This window comes from Chiloscyllium plagiosum, chromosome 2 (assembly GCF_004010195.1).
Source record: "Chiloscyllium plagiosum isolate BGI_BamShark_2017 chromosome 2, ASM401019v2, whole genome shotgun sequence".
In the NCBI taxonomy this organism is placed as follows: Eukaryota; Metazoa; Chordata; class Chondrichthyes; order Orectolobiformes; family Hemiscylliidae; genus Chiloscyllium; species Chiloscyllium plagiosum.
This window is the reverse complement of record NC_057711.1, coordinates 139,332,418-139,347,091: the sequence shown is the minus strand read 5'-3', so window position 1 is coordinate 139,347,091 and position 14,674 is coordinate 139,332,418. Positions and strand designations below refer to the sequence as shown.

Genomic DNA, 14,674 nt, shown 5'->3' with positions numbered 1-14,674 from the left:
GCACTCCACTGGTCACAGGCCTCCAGTCTGAAAAACAACCCTCCACCACCACCCTCTGTCTTCTACCTTTTCGCCAGTTCTGTATTCAAATGACTAGTTTTCCCTGTATTCCATGAGATCTAACCTTGCTAATCAGTCTCCCATGGGGAACCTTGTCAAATGCCTTACTGAAGTCCATATAGACCATCTACTGCTCTGCCCTCATCAATCTTCTTTGTTACTTCTTCAAAAACTCAATCAAATTTGTGAGACATGATTTCCCGCGCACAAAGCCATGTTGACTATCCCGAATCAGTCCTTGCCTTTCCAAATACATGTACGTCCTGTCCCTCAGGTGAGGCCATTTAGCCTTTCTCTTTTGGTTCCATCCCGTAGTCACTTCCACTGTCACTGATGGGTTTCCCAGCCTCTCCCAATAGCCTATTCTTTTGTTATGGTTCAATAATGAGACACTATGGGACCTCAATAGTGCACATCAGGTACCATTAGCATCAAGCTTTCAACCTAAAATGAAACTAAACAGTGAAGAGGTTCAGTTGGTTTTGATATCATTCTTTAAGGCTACTGATCGGGGCGGGGGGGGGATTTTGACAGTGTGAAATGGAGTGGATTGCAGCAAGTGATGGAAAATTGAAGGGAGAATTGGAGAAATATTTGTGCATCTGGAAATGGGCAAGGAACAGGAGTGAGAGAGTGAGAATGGGGGACAGTGGGAATAATGGATAGTGAGGCTTACAGGAGTGAGACATTGAATATGTTAGCTCACAGAGCTGCTCAAAAACTGCTTGGAGAACATACCTTAAATTTTTGTAGCAGTAATGCTATCACCTCCTGGGTTGTCATTGTGCTGTTGATTCTCACATTAGTAATAGAGCCTTTGGTTGGTGTGAAAATAGAAGTCTGTGGAATATGAATAGGAGTTATTTTACTTTTTATTAGACTAGATTAGACTAGATTAGACTAGATTACTTACAGTGTGGAAACAGGCCCTTCGGCCCAACAAGTCCACACCGCCCCGCCGAAGCGCCACCCACCCATACCCTTACGTTTACCCCTTACCTAACACTACGGGCAATTTAGCATGGCCAATTCACCTGACCTGCACATCTTTGGACTGTGGGAGGAAACCGGAGCACCCGGAGGAAACCCACGCAGACACGGGGAGAACGTGCAAACTCCACACAGTTAGTCGCCTGAGGCGGGAATTGAACCCGGGTCTCTGGCGCTGTGAGGCAGCAGTGCTAACCACTGTGCCACCGTGCCGCCCACACTGATATGGAATTTTGTATAAAACAAAATTCCATATCAGTTTGTTCGTCAATTCAGTCCGAATTTAAATAGCCTAAATCTGAGATTGATAAAGGTGCATGTATTTGATAGTTGCCTATTTCCTGCTTTCACCGAATCCACTCCCAGGTAAAATGTCCAAATTATTCCATCAGTTTCAGTTTTGTGAAAATATTGAGAAGCTCTTCAATGAACACATCCGACGGCAGGCGGAGAGTTTTAACAACAACAATAATAACAATAATAAACAAAATTATTCCTCCTACATTTAGAGGGACAAAAACAATAAATACCCAAATCATAACAAAGGGTATATAAAATAAAAAAAACATTAACTGCAGTGTCAGTGACTACACTTCAGTTCCTGAAGTGCCAAAGAGTCAAAAGCTTCAGGAGTTCGAATGCACTCTGTGTGAGCCTTCTCCAGGGCCACTTGGATATGGAGATAGCTGTACAGGAGTGAGTGGCAGCAACTGGGAGCTTGCTTTGTCTAATTTAGACCTGTGAACTGCAAGGGGCTGAAAGGTTTTCATAGATAGATGGAACTGTAGTTTTAATGTTACAATCAGATCAGCCATGAACTTATTTAATGATGGAGCAGGCACAAAGGGTGAATGATCTATTCTGGCTCCTAATTCATGTGTTCATATGTATGTCCCTTGGAAACGCCTGGGGCAGATTGATGAAGCAATCCTCCAATATGCCCAATCTCTACTACTGCATATAGCCAAAATTGTAAATGTGAGATGAAAGTGCAGCCAGAAACAGGGGAGTAGTCCCTTCAAGTAATGGACTACAAGCCACAACTTCTCACTTCCCGTGTAATTTTGAGGCAGCTATTCATCCCAGGTTGTAAAAGTTGCAAATCTGCTATGTGCAACACATTGGCCCAGAGCTAAAATTCCTTTATCATCCTTCCACTCTCATTTTTTTCCCTTTCGTGTGAAAGGATTGAAAAGCTGCAGCTCTGTTATGATCCGATTTCATTGCTTTCATCATACCCAGTGTGGAGGCAGATAGGGGGGGTGGACATCTGTGGGTAGGTGTGTGAGTGACCTGCTCCCTGCAAGGCACTGCTTGCTTCAAGCCCAATCTCTCTTTGGCAATCTAATCCTGAGAGTTGTGTATTTCAAGCTTCAGGAAACAGAGCAGCTGAAGACAGGTTGCACAACTCAATGGAACCTAAGTTCCTTTCCAATCATGCTTATTGTCCACGAGTAACAAGAGTGTTTCCCCCAAAGCATCACTGTCTGGGTCAAACTGACTTTGCTAAGGTATGGTGTCAATAACTGGTACAGACTCACTTTTTACACAGGACCCTTTGTGGAAACATGTTTCAATCGGGTTAAATCATTTTAATTTTGACTATTGAGAAATTAAACTTAATCTGTTTTAAATACTGTCAGCTTTAGAATTTCAGCTCAGATCTCCACACCATTTTCTGAAAGAAGAATCTGGAAATTGTCTTTTGTCAGCAGTCTCCTCACTTTTCTCATGTTTCCTGTCAGATTTTGTTGTAGGCAATTGCAAGATAATTCCTGGGCTTCTAAATTGTTTATTCTTCCACACTGAAGACTGGCCAGTTTCACCATTCCAGTAGGTATAATAAATGCAGCATGAGTTTTGGAGGTTATGCCACTGTGTCTCACTTGGGCTGCCTGTAAGAACTTAATGACAGGTAGTTGCACTCAAACAGCGGCTTGAACAACCCAAAATAGCTGACCTACTTAATAAGGTTTAAGTGGCACCTATGTAATTGATGCCAATGGAATGGGAAATAGCTAGATGTATATAGGCAGCTGTTTGGAATAAACAGGAACAGTACAAGTCATGAGGACTATTTGTTCATCAAATATTTTTATATTTTAATCTAGGATCCTTTGCCCTTTCTGATGGATATATACAATTAATCCTGTGTGAATTTCATGACTGCCCTCTCCACCACTGACAGCATTTTGAAAGTTTTCCCAATTCTTCTGATTATAATTTTCAAATAAACACTGCAAGTAGTATTTTATTTAGCATAATTTACAGCTGAAATGTTTGAATCTGTAACATGTTACATTTAAGTTTTAGGGAGTCATCGAGTCAAACAGCATGGAAACAGACCCTTCAATCCAACTAGTCCATGCCTACCATGTTCCCAAACCAAACTAGTCCCACTTGCCTGCTTTTGACCCATATCCCTCCAAACAATTCCTATTAATGTACCTATCCAAATGTCTTTTAAATGTAACTGTGCCTGCATCCACCATTTCCTCTGGCAGTTCATTTCACATATGAACAACTCTCTGTGTAAAAACATTGCCCCTCATGTCCTTTTTAAATCTTTCTCCTCTCACCTTAAAAATATGCCTCCTAGTTTTGAACTCCTCCATCCTAGGGAAAAGACCTTTGCTATTCATCTTATCTATGGCCATCATGATTTTATAGACCTCTATAAGGTCACACTTCAAATTCCTACACTTCAGTGATAAAAGTCCCATCCTATCCAACCTATCTTCATAACTCAACCTTTTCATTCCTGGCAAAATCCTGGTAAATCTTTTCTGAACCCTCTCCGATTTAATAATATTTTCTTGTAGCAGGGCAACCAGAACTGTACACAGAAGAGGCCTCACGAACATTCTGCACAGCCTCACAAAATGGCATCCCAACTCCGATATTCAAAGGACTGAGCAATGAAGGCAAGCATGCTAAATGCCTTCTTAACCACCCAGTCTACATGTGATGCAAATTTCAAAGAATTATGTACCTGAACCCTAGGTCTCTGTTTTACAACACTACCCAAGACCCTACTATTAATTGTATAAGTCCTGCCCTTGTTTGTTCACAGCACCTAATATTTATCCAAATTAAACTCCATCTTCCACTCCTCAGCCCATTGATCCAACTGATCAAGATCTCTTTTAATCTTAGATAATCTTCTTCACTGTCCGCTATACCATTAATTTTGGTGTCATCCGCATATCTACTAACAATGGTAAAAACAATGACTGCAGATGCTGGAAACCAGAGTCTAGCTTAGAGTGGTGCTGGAAAAGCACAGCAGTTCGGGCAAAAGCCCTTCATGAGGAATGCAGGCAGAGAGCCTGAAGGGTTCCACGTGGTAGACTAATTCGTAGAGTTAGATCACGTGGGATTCATGGAAAGCTTGCCAATTGGATAAATGCCATTTATCTCTCCACCCTTCAGGCTCTCTGCCCGTATTCCTGATGAAGGGCTTTTGCCCAAAGCATCGATTTTACTGCTCCTCGGATGATGCCTGAACTGCTGTGCTTTCCCAGCAACACTCTAATCTATCTACTAACAATGCCTCCTAAATTCTTTTACAAAATGTTTCTATAAATGACAAACAAAAATGGACCCAATGCCAATCCCTGTGTAACACCACTGAGTCACAGGCTTCTAGTCTGAAAAACAACCCTCCACCACTACCCTCTGTCTCCTACTATCAAGCCAATTTTGTTTCCAATTGGCAAGCTATCCATGAATCCCATGTGATCTAACTCTATGAATTAGTCTACCATGCGGAACCTTGACAAAGGCTTGATGAACAAAGTCCTATCTCAATTTGTGTTGTAAACTGCACCGCCCAATAAACAGTGTCATTTGATCAGCATTGTTATGTTACAAAGTGCACCTCAATCATCAAGAGTAGAATTAACACATGCCAGCCCCCACAATTCAATGATCAGAGTTGATGTTAGCACTTAATATTTGCTCCCATGAGATAATTATTAATAATTATTAATGTCAGGAATGCTTTGCAGTACATTTTTGTCAATTGGTCTCAAGGAGAATATACGTCCACTTAGATATGCTTATATCTATAATGCGATAAAAAAAGTTTAGGCATAGCATGCCCTTCCATTGTCACACACCCTTCCCATCACATTTTCTGTTTATTACACTTTTGTTGATAACACCTTTTCTATTATTACAAAGCAAAGAGAAAAAAATAATCCTTCAAGTTTGGGTTGTGTGGAATATTAAAATGTTAACATTTTAAAGCTCATTCCAATAGGCTTGAAATCCATCTATTTCCAGTTTTAATGGAAACATGAAGGAACAGTGGTGACCAAAATACTTGCAAGAGATGGGTCACTCAATAAAATGTTTTAATAAGGCTTTGTGTCACACATTTTATCTATTCATGCTTAACCTAAAGTGATAGGCTTTCCTGCACCAAAAATGAGGACTGGCTATCTATAAACCACTCCTGCAATAATCCAGCTGCTAAACACCCTCCTCCTAAAACTGCAATTGGACATCTCCCACCCAAAAAACCATGATTTTACCTCAGATCTGTAATTTTCACCAGATCCTTTTGCTCTCTTCCCTGACTTATTTCCTCCAGTCTGACCCTTGGCTTTTCTGTCCTCATCATTGGCCTTTCCTAATTCACCTCCAACCATTCAAATCCCTTTTCCATGGTATATCTGATCCCACTACATGACTTTTTCAATCCCACACACTGGTTTTTCCAATCTCTGAACATGGTTCTCTGATATTTTCACACTTTCATTTCAAACTCTTCCCCCAGTCTTTCAGATTTTCCTGTCACCTGTTTGATTTTCTGCACTCCCCATTCCTCAGCCAGTTTCTGATCTCATCACTCCAGCCTCATCTCTCTAACCCAGCCAACAGCTTCCAATCTTACCTTCATTTATATGATTTCATGCATCATTCTGATCTCCAAACTCATTCAATAACCACCATCTTTCCTACTCCTCTTTCCTTCCTCTGCTCTTCCCGTGTGGTCTGATTGCTAAGGACTATCTGCAGTGGCTGAGAAGTGGAGACACAAAATGCCAACAGATCCTGTTTTTAAGTAGGACCCAAGGAAACTTGTTTTTTGGGTATATTGCACTCATGCTTCACTCCCTCCCTGCTTTCCCATAAGTATCGTGACCAGTGTGTATGCTAATGGACTATGAATATATGGCATCAGCATGTTAGCACATTTCCATACTTGTGTGTGTGCCCATGTACCTATGCATGTGTGTATACACTTGTGCTTCTGTCTGTATTTGCACACGTTCATGTGTTTGTGTATACTTGCCGCTGCGTGGTTACAAGTGTGTGATGTGAAAGTGTGCAGGTGTCCATGCTTGTGATGACATATTCGTGTTACTTAGGAACAGGAGTAGGCCATTCACCCCTTTGAGCCTGTTCCACCATTCAGTGAGATCATGGTAACTCCATTTACCTGCCTTTGGCCCATAGCCCTTAATACCTTTGCTTTACAAATATTTATCTATGTCAGATTTAAAATTAACAACTGATCTAGCATCTGCTGCCATTTTTGGAAAAGAGTTCCAAGTATCCACCAACTTTCCTAACTTCTCTCCTAAATGGTTTGGCCCTAATTCTCAAACTATGCCTCCTAGCTCTAGAATAGCCCAACCAGTTAAAATAGTTTATCTACCCTGCCTTTTCCTGTTAATAGCTTGAAGACTTCAATCAGACCACCACTTAACCTCCTAAATCCTAGAGAAGACAGGCCTAATTTGTTTAATCTCTCTTCCTAACACAACCCCTGAAGTCCAGTTATTATTCTTGTAAACCTATATTGTACTCCATCCAAGGCAACTGGGTTCTTCCTAAGTGCCCAAATCTGCATTAGTACTCCAAATGGGGTTTAACTTGAGATAACTGCAGCAGAACTTCTGCATCCTTACATTCTAGTGCTCTAGCTGTAAAGGCAAGCATCCCATTAGCATTCTTGATTATATTTTTCATTTGCTTGTGACATTTTAAAGAGCCATTCACCTGAAGGCCAAAGTCTCTTTGGACATACACTGTTTTTAACATCTTACCATCTAGAAAGTACCTTGGTCAATCTTTTTTTGGTCCAAAATGGAAAACCTCAGACTTGCTTATATTGAACTCCATTTATCACAGTTATGCTCTATTCACTTAGCATATCAACATCCCTTTATAATTTTATGCTATTATCTACACTCTACAATGCCTATGTTTGTACAGTCCATGTGTTTGCATATATAAGTATGCGTGATGGTATGATGTGGGAAGTAAGGAGTTGACAGAGTTCATAAATTTGAAATATCTGAATTAGCATAGTTCATGACGTTAAACTGTTTTCTCCCTCTTAGGATCCTGTGTTCTCTGTGGACAGGATAAATGTGATTATAAAAGGAACACAAAATCTAACTAAAGGAGAAAACACAAAATGTAGTCAGACAAGAGGGACACTGCTTCCTGAAACTGTGATATAAATTTCTGAGTCACCAACATTTTCAAGATTTGGAGATGCCGGTGTTGGACTGGGGTGTACAAAGTTAAAAATCACACAGCGCCAGGTTATAGTCCAACAGGTTTATTTGGAAGTACTAGCTTTCGGAGCACTGCTCCTGCCTGATGAAGGAGCAGCACTCTGAAAGCTAGTGCTTCCAAATAGACCTGTTGGATCATAACCTGGTGTTGTGTGATTTTGTAACATTTTCAAGAAACTTATCTTTGTTGAAGACTCTTCCCTATGTTGGCATAAATAAACTTTAATATCCTATACACCCCTGCCTTTGGAATGGTGCTTGAAATCCCCACAACAGTATGCATGTGCATTATGTACGTATATATGCACATGTTTTTGAGTCTGGCAATGAAACTTCATAAAAGAGGAGAAAGTAATGTGATTCTTGGGATTTACTATTGTCTACCATGAATCTGAAGTTTCTTCATTTGCCCCAATTAATTCTCGATTCACTACTGATGGCATTACATTAATTAGGCTGTATGGCATTAAAAGATTAAAGAAAGCTACAGAACAGCAGCAGAATAATAAACTGTTCATTTTTGAGTGTCCTGCTTGTAATAAAACACCAGGTTTTCTGTACCCTGCACACCATTGTAGGATTGCAGCTAGTTTTAAAATGATAAGAAGTAGGTCGTGCACCAAATTTCTGAATCTCCACAAAACAGTTGTTAAAGTCCATGAATTGGAAAAAGAGGACAGAAGGATAAAATTTACATTAAATACATTGCCCCAGTAAGGAAGTTCTGTATAAAATGAATGTTGCCCTATGGAGAAGAACAGTGAAAGGAATGTCATTTTAAGTGTGGAAGGAAACATTGCACGCAGATAGATATGACAAATACAGGTGAGGATTAAATTGACAGCATTAGAGTTATGGGAAAGCAAAATCTGTAATCCGGGGACAGATACCCGTGAAAAATATGCAAATTGTAGTTTATTAACCAAGCTCTGAAGGTAAATTCTGCAAAGACTCTTAACTAGTCTCATTTTTTAAAATCAGATTTGATTATGATGAGTAGATAAACATTTCAAAGTCCAATCACATAGGCTACCAGATACAGACAAAAAGTTTTGCTTGGGATTAACATTAAAGGGTATTTAGTTAAAGTCAGCTCTAGAACCAGGGTAAAAAGCAAATAGGTTAATTTGAATTTCATTGAATTCTCATTGAATTCTCATTAGAAAGAAAAATGTTTCACTCTTATTCAAAATGCATGGTTAAAAATATGGTTTGATCTCAAGCCAATTATGTAAATTTAATACCTTCAGGAAGGGGTGCACTAGTTTGTGTTTATTATCTTTGATGGTGGGGTGCCAGAAGTTGGCCCTATTATCTTTTGGGAGAATTAGTTGAAATTGGGTCTATTAGCTGAGAATTGAGGTAGATGTAAGATTGTATCTATTGCTTGAGGCAGGAGTAGGGTACAACAATTTGGATCTGTTATCAGTGATGTGTCAAGGTAGACAAAATTGATATTTTTATTTGTTAATGGAATGTGGGTGTTTCTGGATGTTCCTGATGAAGGGCTTTTGCCCGAAACATCGATTTTCCTGTTCCTCGGATGCTGCCTGACCTGCTGTGCTTTTCCAGCACCACACTCTCGACTCTAATCGCCAGCAGCTGCAGTCCTCACTTTTGCCATGTTTCTGGAAAGGCCAACATTTATTGCCTATCCCAAAATGTCCTTAAAATGGTAATGCTGAGATCTCCTATTGAACTGGTGTAGTCAGTATGGTGTAGGTACACCCAAAATACAATAGAGAGAGAATTCTAGGATTTTGACCCAGTGACAGTGAAGGAAGGTTGGTTATAGTTCTAAGTCAGTATGATGTATGATATGGAGGCAGCTTTGTAGATGGTACTTTTCCAGTGCATCTGTTGGCCATGTCTTACAAAGTGGCAGTGTTCATGGATTTGAAAGATGTTGTCATAGAGTCATAGAGATGTACAGCATGGAAACAGACCTTTCGGTCCAATCCGTCCATGCTGACGAGATATCCAACCCAATCTATTCCCACCTGCCAGGACCCGGCCCATATCCCTCCAAACCCTTCCTATTCATATACCCATCCAAATGCCTCTTAAATGTTGCAATTGTACCAGCATCCACCACTTCCTATGGCAGCTCATTCCTTACCTGTACCACAAACTGTGTGAAAAAGTTGCCCCTTAAGTCTCTTTTATATCTTTCCCCTCTCACCCTAAACCTGTGCCCTCTAGTTCTGGACTCCACCACCCCAGGGAAAAGACTTTGCCATTGACAAGTTTTGTAGTGTATTTTATAAATGGTAAAGACTATGACCACTGTCAAGCAGGTTATTTCATTTTGGATAATGTTGAGCTTCTTTGTGTTGTTGGAATCTCATCCATCAAGTCGGGGAGAATATTTCATCATACTCCACACTTGTATGTTGTCGATGGTAAACAGGCTATGGGGAGTCAGGAGGTGTGTTAGGTGCCTGGAATTTACAGCCTCTGAATCTTCTCTTTCACTGCAGTATTTAAATTACTCATTCTGTTATATTTCTAGACAGTGGTAAACCTGAGGATATGGATGAAGGAGATTCAGTGATGATAAATACTGTTGAACATCAAAGATAGACAGTTAAATTCTCTTTTGTTAGTGATAGTCATTACCTGACACCTGTGTTGCACAAATGTTATCTGCCACTTAATCAGTCCAATCTTAATTTTGTCTAGGTTTTGCTGCATGTGAGCATAAATTGGTTCAATGTCTCAAAAGGTACTCAACATAGTATAATCATCAGCAAACACCCCCTTTCTCACCTTATGATGGAGGAAAAGGTCACTGATGAAGCAGCTCAAGACAGTTAGACCTAAGACACTAACCTGAGGAACAAGGGCTCTTGTGGTGCAGTGGTAGTATCTCTACCTCTGAACCAGGAGACTGGTTCAAGAACCAAAAACAGAAATTGCTGGAAAAGCTCAGCAGGTCTGGCAGCATCTGTGGAGAGAAATCAGCGTTAACATTTCAGGTCAAGTGACCCTTCCTCAGAACTGATGGTAACTAGGTAAATGTTGGTTTATATGCAGAGGATAGAGGGGGTAAGGAGTAAACAAAAGGTGGGGATAGAGCCCAAAGAGAGAAAAGAACAGTTGGACAGACAAAGGAGTGGATAGCAATCTGTCTAGGAGGGTGAACTGCTGCTAATGGGAACTGTTAGTGGGATAGTTTATGTCATCTGAAACGACAATACAGCATTCTCTCACTGCAATGTTAAATTAGAATATGCCCAAGATTTAGTCCTCTGTTCACTAACTGTGCCTGTGATTTAAACAGTCATAGTCGGAGTCATACACATGGAAAATGTCCTTTCGGTCCAACCAGTCTATACCGAACATAATCTCAAACTAATCTAGTCCCACCTGCCTGTTCCCAGCCCATATACCTTCAAACCTTTCTTATTCATGTACTTATCGAAATATCTTTTAAATGTTGTAATTGTACCCACATCCAACACTTCCTCAGAAAGTTCATTCTACACGCGAACCACCCTCTGTGTAAAAAAATTACCTCTCATGTCTTTTTAAAATCTCTCTCCTGTCACCTTTAAGTTGTGCCCCAGTCTTGAATCTGCCAGCCTAGGGAAAAGCCAACTACTATTAAGTCTCTCTATACCCCTCATTATTTTATAAACTTCTGTAAGATGACCTCTCAATTTCCAATGCTCCAGTGAAAAAAGTTTCAGTCTATCTAGCATTTCTTTATAACTCAAACCTTCCATACCCAGCAACATCCTGGGAAATCTCTTCTGCCTCCTCTCCTTCCTATAACCTTGGGTGTGATTACCTCCTAACTGATATTAGTGGGAAAGCTTATTGGATTAAGCAGCAATTATATAGTTAAATACTCAGTTCTGAAGAGGAGTCATACTTTACTCAAAATGTCAACTCTGCTTTCTCTCCACAGCTGCTACCAAACTTGTTTAGTTGCTATAACAATTATAGTTTTTATTTCAGATTCTGAAATGCTGTCCAGCAAGGTTCTTGTCCAATCAGGAGCCTTGCCACTGAAGTTCCACTCTACCTGAGACTGTCACATTTTTTTGGGGAAGCTGAGGGGGAGATGGGATTTGGGGCAAATGGAGGGTCTATCCCAATCATGGAATCAGAGCATTCTGATTTCCTTATTGGGAAAGCAGCCAGCCACTTCTCTCACCTGCCAAGTAGGTAGGTAATCAAACTGGGGTTGGTTGAAGACCTTAATTGGTGATGATGGTGGCTTCGGGATGGAAAGAGTGAGAGAGAGAAATAGTTGCTATGTGGAAATTGTCCACAACTTAATTGCTGAAGTGGCAATGTCTCTCCGGGGCTAATTTACCCAATTATTTGCCTTTCCCACCACCTTCCTCACCACCTCCAAGGAGGGCAACATCATAGCTTATGTGCTGAAGGTCTGGAGTGGTGAATGAATTCAAATCACTGAACCATTTCTGTCTTTTCAGTCTTATTGAAAAACTGAAGCATTTCAGGCACTGGTGATACTGAGTGCTATTCGTACACTAGATTTTACAGACAAGTTGAACATGTTATATTTCAAAACAAGGAAATGGACTCTGACATTTTTACCTTGTAATTGTAGAAGTGACCATTAATGGAGTATCGATGGCGCTGAGCTTTCTTTGCTGCAGTCACAGCTTGGTCCTTTACCCTCATCTTCACCAATGATGCATCACTCCTAGTACGTATCAAGTTGCCACTTTCTGGCTCTGGGTTCCGTTTTGGTTTTAATGTACTGCTTTCAAAGACTAAAAGGTTGTAGGAGGAAGAAAACATAACAAACTAAAATCTATCTTAGACAATATTCAGTGTTCAAGCTGGATCATTCTCACACTGTATAGCATATGACTTTAGGTAATTGGACTGATTTTGCAACTGAATAGAAAATCAGGCATTGTTGAACTCAATTCCCTGCCCAGAGCACAGAATCAAGGAAAATTCAAGAAGCATCTTTACTGCTACAGCAGTTTGAAACACACTTCTGTTTATAAAAAACAAAACAGGAAATGCTGGGAATACCAGAACTCTCTGCATTGTTCCTCACTTAAATGCCCAGTAGATATTGTCAGGGAATTAATACATTTAACCCTTTATTCTACAATAGTCTTTCAAAATTTAATTTCACTGCTAATTCCAAAACATTTTCAATTATTTATTCACTCTCCCTGTCTCTTATAAACTTACTCAGCTGCTGGACTGGCCCCTGTTCTTTGCCATCTGGCACAGTTTCTTCCTCCAGTTCAGCAATGTTGTACAAGTTGTCAAACTCTCCCCAGCGCGTCATTCCTCTGCAAATACAAGTTAATTTATTCAATAACTTGAATTCAGAAAGTGCTGAAAATAGTCAACAGACCTAATAGCTTCTGTGGAAAAAAAATGTTTAAGTCAAAGATCCTTCATCAGGAACGGAAAAAAGATAGAGATGTAGTAGATTTTAAGCAAAAACAGAGCCAATGGTTAGCACTGCTGCCCTCACAGCGTCAGAGACCCGGGTTTAATTCCCGCCTCAGGCGACTGTCTGTGTGGAGTTTGCACATTCTCCCCGAGTCTACCTGGGTTTCCTTCGGGTGCTCTGGTTTCCTCCCACAGTCCAAAAATGTGCAGGTCAGGTGAATTGGCCATGCTAAAATTGCCTGTAGTGTTAGGTGCAGGGGTAAATGTAGGGGAATGGGTCTGGGTGGGTGCGCTTCAGCGGGTCGGTGTGGACTTGTTGGGCCGAAGGGCCTGTTTCCACACTGTAAGTAATCTAAGTAAAAGTAAATTTGGAAGGGAAGGCTTGGGATAATGGTATACTGCAATGAAATGGTAATGTGACAAATAAAAAAAAATGTCTGAAGGAGATTGAAATGGGATCAGCAGAATTATCACAGACCTGTCACTCAAAAAAAACTGAAAACAAAAATAGAAAAATAATAGGGGTAAAGGCTGATCTGACGTCGATTCTGGTAGATTGAAAAATCCCTAATTGAAAGGTGAGGTTCTGCCCTTTGATCTTATGTTGAGCTTCACTAAAACAGTATCATAAGCCAAGGATAGAGAGTTCAGAGTCAGTTTGCAATGAAGAAATAAAAAGACAGGCAAATAGAACCTCAGGGTCACACATGCAGACTGAAAGGAGATCTCTTTCAATGCAGTCACCCAATCTGTATTTGTTACCTAAAGCAGAGGAGAACACATTATGTCCTTTAAGTATAGTATACTTAAGTGTAAATGCATTCCTATTTCAGCAATACTAGCATTTAGTAAGGTCTGGCAGGGATACCTGAGACCTAATGGAACAAAGGAATGGACGATGGTCACATATTAATTCAGGGATAATTGGGCAAGAATTGGGTTTATGAATATTCAGCACATAATCAGTTCGACCCAGAGAATTATAGAGGCTAGATCACTGGAAAGAAAAGTTGGAAAGATTTTTGACATATCTGGAAGTTGAGGCTATGATGAGTTGGCATGAAAGTGGATGCCAATCCATGATCTTGTTGAATGATGGGGCAAACTTGAGATACTGAATGGTGCATTCCTCCTATTTCTTATATTTTTACACCTGGAACATGAAACTTCTTGCTATTAGTGATGCTTCTTATGTAAATCATTATGATGGGTTTTCAAGTGCAAGAGATTTCTTATTATTCTTTTGGGAAAGGGAGGTAAAAGGGAGAAGATAAAAAGATTAGAACAGTTGTAAAAATAATCTAACAGCAGAAACTCACTATTGTTAAGATATTGTTAAGGGACAGGAATGGTTATTGGAGGTTCCTGGTTACAGATGTTTCAGTAAGATGAGGGGGGGGTGGCGTTGCTAATTAGAAATGGTATAACAGCTGCAGAAAGGCAGTTCGAGGAGGTTCTGCCTTTGGAGATAGCATGGGCTGAAGTCAGAAATAGGAAAGGAGCAGTCACCTTGTTGGGTGTTTACTATATAGGCCCCCCAATAGCAGCAGAGATGTGGAGAAACAGATTGGGAAACAGATTTTGGAAAGGTGCAGAAGCCACAGGATGGTAGTCATGGGCGATTTCAACTTCCCAAATATTGATTGGAAGCTCTTTAGATCAAGTAGATTGGATGGGGCGGTGTTTGTGCA

The 14,674-nt window shown here is 40.3% G+C and overlaps 1 protein-coding gene across 6 annotated transcripts in view; it reads right to left on the bottom strand.

Moving 5' to 3' along the window:
- Positions 1 to 14,674, bottom strand: part of rassf6 (Ras association domain family member 6) — a 72,785-nt gene that overhangs the window by 11,187 nt on the left and 46,924 nt on the right. For all 6 annotated transcript variants that reach the window (XM_043719345.1, XM_043719296.1, XM_043719315.1 and 3 more), the window contains 3 exons: positions 12,774 to 12,877; positions 12,159 to 12,337; positions 799 to 900 (listed from right to left, as the gene is read on the bottom strand). In XM_043719345.1, coding sequence (XP_043575280.1) covers positions 799 to 900; positions 12,159 to 12,337; positions 12,774 to 12,877 — 385 coding nt within the window. The remainder of the gene's footprint in view (positions 1 to 798; positions 901 to 12,158; positions 12,338 to 12,773; positions 12,878 to 14,674) is intronic.